The following is a 10891-nucleotide window of genomic DNA, read 5'->3' as shown; positions in this document are numbered from 1 at the left end:
CCATCAATGCATGCTTTTGTAGATGTATAATACTAGGAAACCCCATCTCCAATCGTCAACGAGGAAGGGACATCTAGAAAGATGGCAACCCCCACATGCAACCATTCTTTTCTAAATGAATGCACAGTGAGAGAGTTCTCTTCCAAGGAACCTCCATGCAAGGCTCCTCTTCTCAATCACATGCAGGTGACCACATGCATCTAGCTAGCTCCACGCAAGATCACCACCTCAAGTACTTCTTTACTCCCTTTCCCACCACTCATTCCATCCCCTTCTCTTTCCTTGCATAGGACAAAAAGTAGCTACCTCATCCACTTAACTACTCCTCTTTACCATTTTTAACCTTAGTTCTAAAGTATATCACCATTCGCCTATCATGAATTGGATAGGAACCTCTTTATGGACAATTGGTCATTGAGATTACCCTCCAAGGAGAAAGTCTTCCACTAGCAAGTAATGGTGGGGGTATTTCTCACAGGCAAGCAATTAAACAAAAGTGAAGTCACTGATGGCAACTACTAGAGTGGGGAAAAGAAATCCCTATCCCGCCTCTTCAAGGATGGTTGTATAGCAAGAGGCCTCTAGCAAGAAGTAAATGACCATTTGCAAATTCAAGGTGATGGGCAATCCTTGATGACGATTTGTATATCTGGTGTAGTAAGCAAGTTCGAAATGAGGGAAGAGATTAGGTTTCATAACATCGGGTCACCGACTTTGCAAGCGATCCTAAAAACTAGAGTCAAGGTTGTTTTTGAAGGGGTTAGTGAGCAACCAACTTGGGAAGACTTATTTTTTAATACTGTTAGTTTTGGAACTTAGTACATCTAAATACAAAGGGAAGCTACGCTAACCTATTTCCACTCCTTTGGAAGTCAATGTTTTATAATGTTTTGCTATTTATCTCCTAGTCATGTTAGTTATTCTAACTTCTCAATATAGGACTAAATTACTTGTTCCTCAACTAAGAAATGGTCCTTCAAAACCAATGTAAACATTGATATTCTTTTTTTCATTAATAGATATTTGTTCACCTAAAAGAATTCCATAAAGCAGATACAACAAACTCAACAAATACCCTCTCTCTCTCTCTCTCTCTCTCTCTCTCTCTCTCTCTCTCTCTCATTCCTTGAAGATAGAGAACCGCCCCTTTGAAACCAATCAAAACAGAGAAACTGATCCAAATACATTGCAGATTGATCTGACAAGGACAGAAATAAAGGCATTACATGTCTGAATATCCTCATTTACAGTTTTCTCACTGAAAGAATGTGACAACTGAGAAATGGTAGTAATAAGCAAGTGCTGATGCATTCATTATATCTAGTATACAAGAGTTACATAACACTATATCTAGCATACAAGAGTTTACAACAGATTTTTCAACTGCAGTACCTTAGTGCACGATAACTGCAGGGTCTACATTTACATCCTCAACCGTAAGTACATTCCAAAACATGAATTAGTATATACATTCCGCATGACATCCCAAGCTGCAATGTAGAAACTGGACACCACCGGCCAATGCAACTGCATCTCTAGAACTTGCCAAAAGTATACTGATAATGGGCATATCCCTCATGTAAAGCAGCATCTACCAGGAAAAAAAGGTTTCTGCAGAAATTAGGAGCTTGCATTAATGAAAATATTCAAAACTCAAAATAGCTAATGATATTAACTTCACAACTTGGTTCCAACATAGTAAGAACTTAGAAGCTTTCGAAAAAACAGACTAAAGAAGTATCATACTGGTCATGTAAGAAATTCAGTTTTAGAAAAGCCAGGAAAGGAACTGGAGCTACAGTTGTGAAGATATGCTAGGGTTTGCAGAGATACCACAGAGATCTTACAAACATAACCAACACGCTATGAACTTGACAAGATTGCAAGAGGAGGAGAAACTGATGAATGAATGACTGATAAAAACAATGAGAATATAGATATGGGAGGCTGGAGCTCAAGGAGTGGAGACTATCCAACAGCCAGAGTCTCTTAAGACTTGTGGGACGGGATTAAGGAAGAGTGTCAAAGAGTGTCGTCCTCTGAAAATAGATCCCGAGTGCAGCAGACCACCAATGTCGGATAAGAAATCTGATCCAAAGGGCTGACGACAGCAAGGAAGCAGGCTGAATGTCGAAATGCAGCACTTCGAAGGCTGACAATGACAGAACACAGTAATGTGCCACCTAGCAACAGTCTCTGATGGATATGCAACAGCTGGCAGCCACAACACAGCCACGTGAGAGGGCTGCAAGTGCAGGTAACTGCACCAGCAGGTGTGGAAGACAATGGGCAGTAACCACACGACAAAGATGCAACTTGGAGAGAGCAGAAGGCAGGGTAGCAGTTGTAGCTGATGGAAGAGGGGCCTGGACTGCAAAACACAGCCAGAAAAGGGTCCTTCAAAGTTTAAGGACAAATCACCACGAAAGAGTAGACAGAACCAACAGCAGCAAGGATAGCAGCAGATGGTGGGGTGGCAGCTCCAAAGCAGGGGATAACTCCAAGGGAAGGGTGGCAGCCTACTATTGAAGGGTGGGTGCAGCCGTTGGAGAGGGAGAATGATGATGATGGAGTGCTCACTGGATGTGAGAATAAGGGAATGGATGGATGCCAACATGTCCTTATATAGGGGGTTTTGGGGTAGTCCTACTGTCAGAATTAAAATGTCTTCATCATGAATAATTCCTTTAGAGTTGTTTTTTGGAGTTAAACTATGCTGAAACACATGACAATTTATTTTTGGTTGGTCAACATCCATCTCAGGCACAAAAAGGTGCCCAAGGGAAAAGAGACAACTCACCCTCTCTTACCCAAAAGGTCCTACCCCAAAGAGACCAAGACATCGAATCAAGGGTGTCACAATGGACTACCCAAGGCTCAACCAGGATTGCCGAGGCAATGGATATCTTCTTTTGAGTAGCCCAAGTGAATGGGTCTTATGAAAAAAAAAATTCGAGGCAAGAAATTTGTTAGGAGGAACCCACATAAAGAACAATCATGTGACAAGGGTGCCGATGTAGAAGTAAGACAAGATAAAGTGAAAACTCGTGAAGAGTGTGGCAACTGCTCAAGATCCTAGGTGAGTAAGGAGTGCTCAAGAATGCTCCGCTCGATGAGGTAAAACTTTGCCATGCTATCCTATGCATGGGTTTTCATTTTGGAGGGATCCCTACAATCATATGTTTTCATCCGTACCAAACAGCCAATATATACACAATTCAAAAGCTAAGGGGTAATGCAATTGGGTCATGCTCATGCAACAAGAGGCCAGTTGGGTTTTACAACAAGTTGCCAATGTCAACGACAAGAAAGCAAAGTTGAAACTTGAATCTACCATTGTGGGAAATCAACCCCCTCTCAAACCATGGATGTCAATGCCGAAGGAGAAGTTGGAGTCAACTCATGATGCCTAACATGAGACTAGAAGCTACATACCAATACTTCATGTTCAAATGCTTGCTAAGCTAAGAAAGAAAACAAAGCTAAGCTAGAATGCAACTAAACAAAAAAAAAATTAAATAAGTGAGAATCCCCAAGGTACTATTAGAATTTGTCAATTCTATGGGCAATACCCAACGTTTTAGTTAGTTGGTTTGTAGTGTGAACACAACTACATCATAAGTTGTGTCACCACTTCTAGAGTTAGTTCTAGAGTTAAATTAGCTCTAGTTGAGTTAGGGATAGGTCTAGCTTACTTAAGGCCTATTGTACTTTTCTTCTGTCATTCTGGCGCTTGTATCTTTTGACTGTGAAACTACTGCACACTCTTGCTCATTCTCTTCTCTCTCTCTCTCTCTCTCTCTCTCTCTCTCTCTCTCTCTCTCTCTCTCTCTCTCTTTTTTTTCGTAAAAGGTAATTGTATTAATTACGAAGAAAGTACAAGATTACATGATTACACGAGTACAAGAGGCACGAGGGCCATAGGCCAACGTGTGGGAAATCCCCGGACTAGGGTACTAAAAAGTTACACCAATCATGGCAAGGACCCAAAGGCAATTGCCAAATGCCAGGAATACAAATCCTCCCGAGGGAGCAAGTCAGAGTGCCTGATGAGATCTAGCTGCCAATGCAAGAGCCCTTTAAGCCTTGCAATATGTCGCGGTACATTAGAAGCCGAATCAAAGAGAAAAGCATTTCGGGTGGTCCAAATGTGCCAGCATCCCCAGTATCTGAAAAAATGGAATAAGATCTTCATATGTAACGGTGGTGGTGTGGGATACTTCGGGCACACAAAAACCCAATCGAAGGGAGTCAGTGAAGACCCCACCACCGCGTGCCAGATTCGTGACAAGAGTGACCAGATATTCTTGGCGAGCGGGCAAGAAAGAAAACGATGTCGGGCCGATTCCGCCGAAGTGGTGCAGAAGAAGCAAGTGCCATTCGAGATTCGACGCTTGGAAAGGGCCGAGGCAAGAGGAAGACCACCAATCATTACCCGCCACAGAAAGACCTTGCATTTGAAAGGTGTCTTGTTCTGCCATCCCTCCATCAGCGTTGCCTGCCACCATGACAGTGATTTCCGCAGGCCCCAAACAGCATTAACTTTCACGCCCAACCATTGGTGATCTTTAATGAGAAGATGATACACCTGATTAGTAGAGGCCTTTTCCAGACTCAACCGGCCTGCAAGGTCCCAGTCCTGCCAAGGGCGATCCATAGCCAGGGCAGGAAAGGGTTGCCTACCCTGAAGTTCCGAGGAAAGCTTCCCCCATAAATCACGGTATCCGCGCGGGATCCTGAAAAGTCTCCTAGCAGTCCGAAATGATGCAAGGACATTGCGAGTGGCAAGGGTAGCATCCGCAATCGAAGTCACACCCAAACGGGCCATGCGGTTAAATCTCGGTCTGAGCTGATGTTTATCTTCCCATGAAAGTAATGTGGATACCGCCAACAATTCCAGCTGAAAAGAATTTGTCTGCACGCGGTCCCCTACAGGATGCCAACGGGCCTTTTGGAGCACCACTTTCCAAGAGCCGACCAAATGCACTAACAAAGAGGAAGAGGGACTGGAGAAACGAGCGTCAGCATTAAGGACATGCCACCATGAGGCTCGAAGCCGTGTGTTACCCTGGCGGAGGCCGCTGTCCTCAAGAAAATAACGGGCTATGATGGTCCACGGGTGATGATCCACACACATGGCACGAAACAGAGACCAACGAAGAGCCAGCATATGAGTTTCTGCATCCAAAATAGCTCCACCACCCATGCGCTTAGGGGTACATGCATGTGACCATGAAATCCAAGAAATGCCTGCCTGCAGTGAATCTTTCTTCCATAGCATGAAACGAATGGGATGAGTAAGAGCCTTCAAAGTACTGGGCGTCCATGGCAGTAATGGCAGGAAATACGTCAGCATTGGTAGCATAATTGTCTGAGCCACTTTGAGGCGGACATGGAACGGCCAGGCTTGCGACTTCCAATACATAAACTTCACGGCCAGTTTGTGTGAAATCCACTCCAGCAGGGCCTTTGGCCGTACATCCACCCCCAATGGGTATCCAAGATGCCTGACAATCGCGCCACGAGAAACCACCTGGCCCTGCCAGCCTAATGACTCTAAATCAGGCTCCGTGCAACTGAGAATGGCTGACTTGAAGGCATTGATGCGAAGACCAGAAGCTTGACCAAAGAGCGTCCAAACATCTAATGCCTTGCGAATGTTATCCCTGTCCGCCTGCAAAATCATAAAGGAGTCATCAGCCAAGGATTGGCTAATGAAGTGCTGCCCCAAAGGAAGAGATAACCCTGCCAGCTGGGCAGAAGCCGCCATGGAGGATAACATTGAAAGGACCGGGTGAGTCGCCAAGGCAAAGAAGAGAGGACTCAAAGGGCAGCCTTGTCTGAGCGAGCGTGCAAGGAGAAATGGCTCTGTGACCCCACCATTAAGCATGACTCTTAAAGAAGCCTCAGTACTAATGGTGTAGATCAATCGGGACATGCGGATCCCAAAGCCCATAGCAGACATAAGCTCTGCAAGGAAAGACCAGTCCACACAGTCAAACGCCTTTTCCAGGTCCAGTTGAATCAAGACCACTTGCTGATTGGAGTGCCTCGCATAATCAATAGCCATTTGCACATTCAAGATATTGTGCAAAATGTTGCGTCCCTTAATGAAACCATATTGGAGGGGGTGCACAAGAGCTGGAAGGTGCTTGTGAAGCCGATTTGCCAGCACTTTGGAAAAGATTTTATACATCACGCCCATCAACGAAATTGGTCTCCAGTGTTGCAGCTTTGACGGCGAAGGAACCTTGGGGATCAGTTTGATGAGGCCTTCTTTCCATGAAGAAGGCATGACCCCTGTTTCCCAAACCTGCTGGAACATGACCACCAAAGGCTTTACCAACTGCGTGGCTGAGTGCTCAAAAAATTCATTAGTGAGACCATCCCAACCAGGACTTTTATCCTTAGGCAGGTGCAACAACACATCCATAACCTCCTCTTCGCAAATATCCGCCTCCAAAGAGGCTTGCATATCAAGCGGAACCTGCTGGTGGACCAGCTGATAGAAGACCGAGCGGGCATGTGTAACCTGGCTAGACGGCAAGGATGAAGAACCAAAAAGATCCATAAACGACGGCGGCGACAAAGAGAGGCAGTGTGAATCCCATACTGCCGAGCAACCCGCTGCACATTAGAGAGCAGGCGTGCAAACGAAGCCAAGCCCTCAGAGGCGAAGTCCAATAAGAACCTCTCAATCAGTTGCTGCATATAATCCTGAAAAATTGGATGCTTCAAATAAGAGGAGTTGAAGCGTAAAGGGAGCTTATCCAGGAACTGCATAAAAGGTGCCACAGATTGTGCCCGCATCTCAAGCTGGAGGGGAAAATGATCCGACAACGTATATTGCTGCAAGACCTTCATCTCCAGCATCTCGGGAAGAAAATCATCCCCCTGCATGATATACATTCTGTCCAATCGCGACCAAGTGGTTGCATATTGCGCAGAATGAAAAGTAAAACCTGAAACAGAAGGGTGAAGCCACGACCAAAGATCTTGCTTAAGTATGTGCAAAGCAAAGGAGTTCCACACCCGGCTTTCTGGCGTATCCATTACCGAATGCCCTGAGGTGGACTGCGAAGAGTCAACACACATATTGAAATCTCCCATCAAAAACCCTCTGCGGCCAAGTGCCATGGAGCCCTGCAAAGTCAACCATAGATCCCGTCGGGATGTGGGATCATTGGGAGCATAAAGTCCCAGCAGCCATAAAATCTCACCTTCAAATAGGACTTCGATTACCAGAAAGCGGCCGTGCACATCATTTTTAACAAGAACAGGCTGGTATTTCTCATGAACAATCATCAGCACGCCCGAATAATGCTTAGCATGTGTCCCTGCATAAAACAGACGAAATCCACGACAATCCACAACCTTTCCTGCCTCACCATGACTTTTGTGCTCCACTGCACATAATACATCCCACTGATTTTCATGCAAGACAGACCACATGGTATGCTGCTTATGGCGAGAGCAAATGCCTCGCACGTTCCACGTGGCAATCTTCATATATTTTCAAACAAAGGAAGTCAGGAACGAGGCGCCTGTTGCCTCGATTGCATCTTTTCCGCGAGGGCATCCAGGACACCCTCATCCAGAAAATCAGCCAATACTGCAAATGAATTCGGGCGACCTGCTTTAGAGGTAGAAGGGAAATCCACTACCTTGGGAGCAGGGCGGGGATAATGCCTATCCCAAGGAGTAATCACATTGCCTTTCGCATCAAACGCCAGCTTAGCAGGTGGGCCCTTGGGGCCCTCGGAATAGACTTTCCTTGAAGACGGATTGCGGGGGGCTGACGGGGCCATGGTACGCACAACCTGCTGTGGGGTGACCATGTCTTTCCTGCGCGTGTACGTGCGCACGGAATCCGGGGAAACATGAGGCCCAGGATCTGCCAGGCCTGCGTCCAACTTTTTACCTTTTTTTTGTCGTGCCTCAATCCAATCAGAGCTAGGAGAATCCAAAGCTCGGACCTGTTGTTTACCTTTTTCCATGACAGTAGGGGGCTGAAGGGTCTCCTGTGTCTGGGCATCAAGCACCATGTCATCCTTGGGCTGCACAACCTGCGCCTCCTCAGAAGACAGTTGCCGTTCCGGGCATTCAGCTACAAAATGCCAAAATTTACCACATGAAAAGCAGTGACCGGCAAAATTGCCCCATTTCAGGCGAAAATGCAAAGGATGCATGCCAGCGCAATTGAGGCGAAGCCACGCAGGCCTTTTCCTGGCCGTATCCCATAACATGCATAGACGGTTTCGGTTCATAGCCCTGAGGCTGGGGGGAACCAGCACTGTGCCCACAACCGCCATCGCGTCTTTCAACAATGGCCAATATACCGCTGGACAATTTTCCACTTCCACCCACACCGGGCATTCGCGTTGAAGCAGACGCTGGAAGTCAGCCATAGGGCGCCATGGCACCACATGGACCAAGCGGCGGTCAAAAAATAGTGGCAACTTGGACAGTAGCTCAGCTCGATGCGATTCGGATTTCAACAGCACCTCATAAAAGCCACGAGGGCCAAGGAAGATCTCCTCAACATACTCCCCTTGCAATAAGTGGTGCATCCACTGGCGAATATGTGAGAGCACTGGGATCCTGCCGGTGAAAAAAAGTATAATTGCACGGTCATAGAACACCGAGAAGGACCGCAAGACTGATTTTGGGTCCACTGTCGCTTCCAGCACATCATCCGCAGCCGCAGCAGAGAAAGTTTCATTATTATGCTGGACATAATCGCCAAGCAGAGTATTGGCAAAGTCCAGCAAATGCTCCCAGTCTATTTCCTGCGAATCCACAGGTTCGGAGGCAACCTGCGCATAGGAACGGTCCTGAGGACCCATTGGCTCGTCTGAAGTGTGCTTAGAGCGTTTGCCTGCCGGCAGCAGTTCAGAACCCGGAGGCGGCTCCTCCGTGCATGGCACCATATCCCCCGGCTCCTCGGTATCGGAATCAGGGCCAAGGGCTGCCACCGTCCGGTCGAGAAAATCCATATCCAGGCCAGCCATACCGCTGTCTTCTCTCTTTCGCTCGCTCCCTCACTGCAGCAGCAGGATGCACTGTCTACAGTCTCTGCTCTTCAATAATCTGCTGCCTCCTCGACACAGATCTGTCCTTGTAAAATGTCTATCTGCCTGTCCCTTCCTCTCTCTCTCTCTCTCTCTCTCTCGCTCTCTGTCTCTCTCTCTTGCTCGCTCCGCAAGTCCCGCAAACCGGCACAATCAGGGAACCACCTGGCTGCAGCAACAGGACTGCAACGGGGCACCTGTGCAGAACAGGACAGACGCGCGCCGGTGAACCCCTGACGAATAGGGCGTGTGAAGGCAGGCGAGCAGCTGAGGGCACAGATCCAGGTGAGTGTGCAACGTCCGAGGGGAGACGTCAAGCAGAACTCCTTGCAGTGGGCCACAGTCGCACAGCAGAGGGCGAGCGGGTTTGGACCTGATGGCCACGGCAGAGGACGGATGCGACGGCAAGAAAAGAGGCAGGGACGATGCAGACCTGTGAAGTGCGGGTGTCGTCGGCGAAACTTGAGCCTCCACAGGTAGGCGGGCGCGTGCAGGCGGACGTTCGGCGGCAGGAAACGACAACTTGCAGGCAGGAAACGACGAACGAGGCGATTTAGGGTTTCTGCTGGCGGCACAGGAGCCGGACGCGAATGACGGCCATCTCCACGCTCGCCTCTCTCTCTCTCTCTCTCTCTCTCTCTCTCTCTCTCTCTCTCTCTCTCTCTCTCTCTCTCTCTCTCTCTCCTCACTGCCTCTCTCTCTCTCTCTCTCTCTCTCTCTCTCTCTCTCTCTCTCTCTCTCTCTCTCTCTCTCTCTCTCTCTCTCTCTCTCTCTCTCTCTCTCTCTCTCTCTCTCTCTCTCTCTCTCTCTCTCTCTCTCTCTCTCTCTCTCTCTCTCGCCATTTCCAACATGTGGTATCAGAGCTGCTTCCACACGCGGATTCCGAATAGCCATCGTCAATGGTGTTGCTCCACCAAGGTCCTGCTACAACCAACGTCCAGCCCAAGGAAGAGAAGTTACTGTTTTGGAGAAGCTACTGCTACTATTTTCAACTTGCACTTAGTCCTGTACAAAGTCTTACATACAAATCTATACACATAGCCTCTCTTAGCCTTGTTCGTAATATTCTCAAACCTACTTGCCATTTTCTCAACCTTCCTCGCCATTTTCTCAATCCTGCCCTACCATTTTTTGCAGATCTGAGAAAAAACATAAAAGCCCTAATTTTCCAAATTTGGGGGTTTTCGAAAACTTCTGCCATTTCTCATTCATCTTGCTCATTGCATATCTAATTTCGAAGAAATTTCAATTTCTCACACTGCGTGCCAAGAAATTTTGAGATTTTCAATCAACTTTTCCAATTTCTCAAATTTTCTCCAGGAAAGTTGGGGCTTTTGCCCGATTCACATTCACGTGCATGAATCTCCACTGAATTTGCCAACATTGCACTTCTTCGACATTGGTGTGAGAAATTTGAGGCTTTTCTCTTTTTTGGCTTTGGCACGCATCATGAGGTGGCTCCCAGGTGTTGTTGGATATTGTTGGCATGCATCAGGAGGCGACATTTCTGCGAAAATTCGGATTGTAAGATATAAATATCTTCAATTTCTTTGAAATTTTGCGAAGAAATTTGGGGCTTTTGCATGATACACATTGCAAGGCAAATAACAAGTGGTACGGCAGCATTAATTTGTTGTGCCAGTCAGATTTGGTAACAAAATTTGGGGAGATTCAAAGGTGAGACTCAACATTAAGTTGCTGTAATTTGTACTTTTGAGGGCACGCATTTTGAGGCAGGTGTGGTACAGCAATGCATTGCTGTTATTTCTAGGCTGAGTGCTCATTTGTGTGACATTATGCACACTTTGGCATTTGTGTGA

General features: G+C 47.0%; 1 protein-coding gene across 2 annotated transcripts in view; it reads right to left on the bottom strand.

Moving 5' to 3' along the window:
- Positions 1 to 1283: 1283 nt before the first annotated feature.
- LOC148033639 (uncharacterized) overlaps positions 1284 to 10891 on the bottom strand; it is a 30959-nt gene continuing 21351 nt past the window's right edge. The window contains exon 2 of one of the 2 annotated variants that reach the window (XM_087681546.1): positions 1284 to 1591. In XM_087681546.1, the coding sequence (XP_087537672.1) occupies position 1591 (1 nt within the window). In that variant the 3' untranslated portion in view covers positions 1284 to 1590. Of the gene's footprint in view, positions 1612 to 10891 lie in introns of both variants that reach the window. The other variant, XM_087681545.1, reaches the window with a different exon arrangement.

The sequence above is a fragment of the Lygodium microphyllum genome, chromosome 7 (genome assembly GCF_053477565.2).
Source record: "Lygodium microphyllum isolate KBCC chromosome 7, Lygodium_microphyllum_v1.1.10, whole genome shotgun sequence".
Classification (NCBI taxonomy): Eukaryota; Viridiplantae; Streptophyta; class Polypodiopsida; order Schizaeales; family Lygodiaceae; genus Lygodium; species Lygodium microphyllum.
This window is presented reverse-complemented; position numbering and strand designations above follow the sequence as displayed.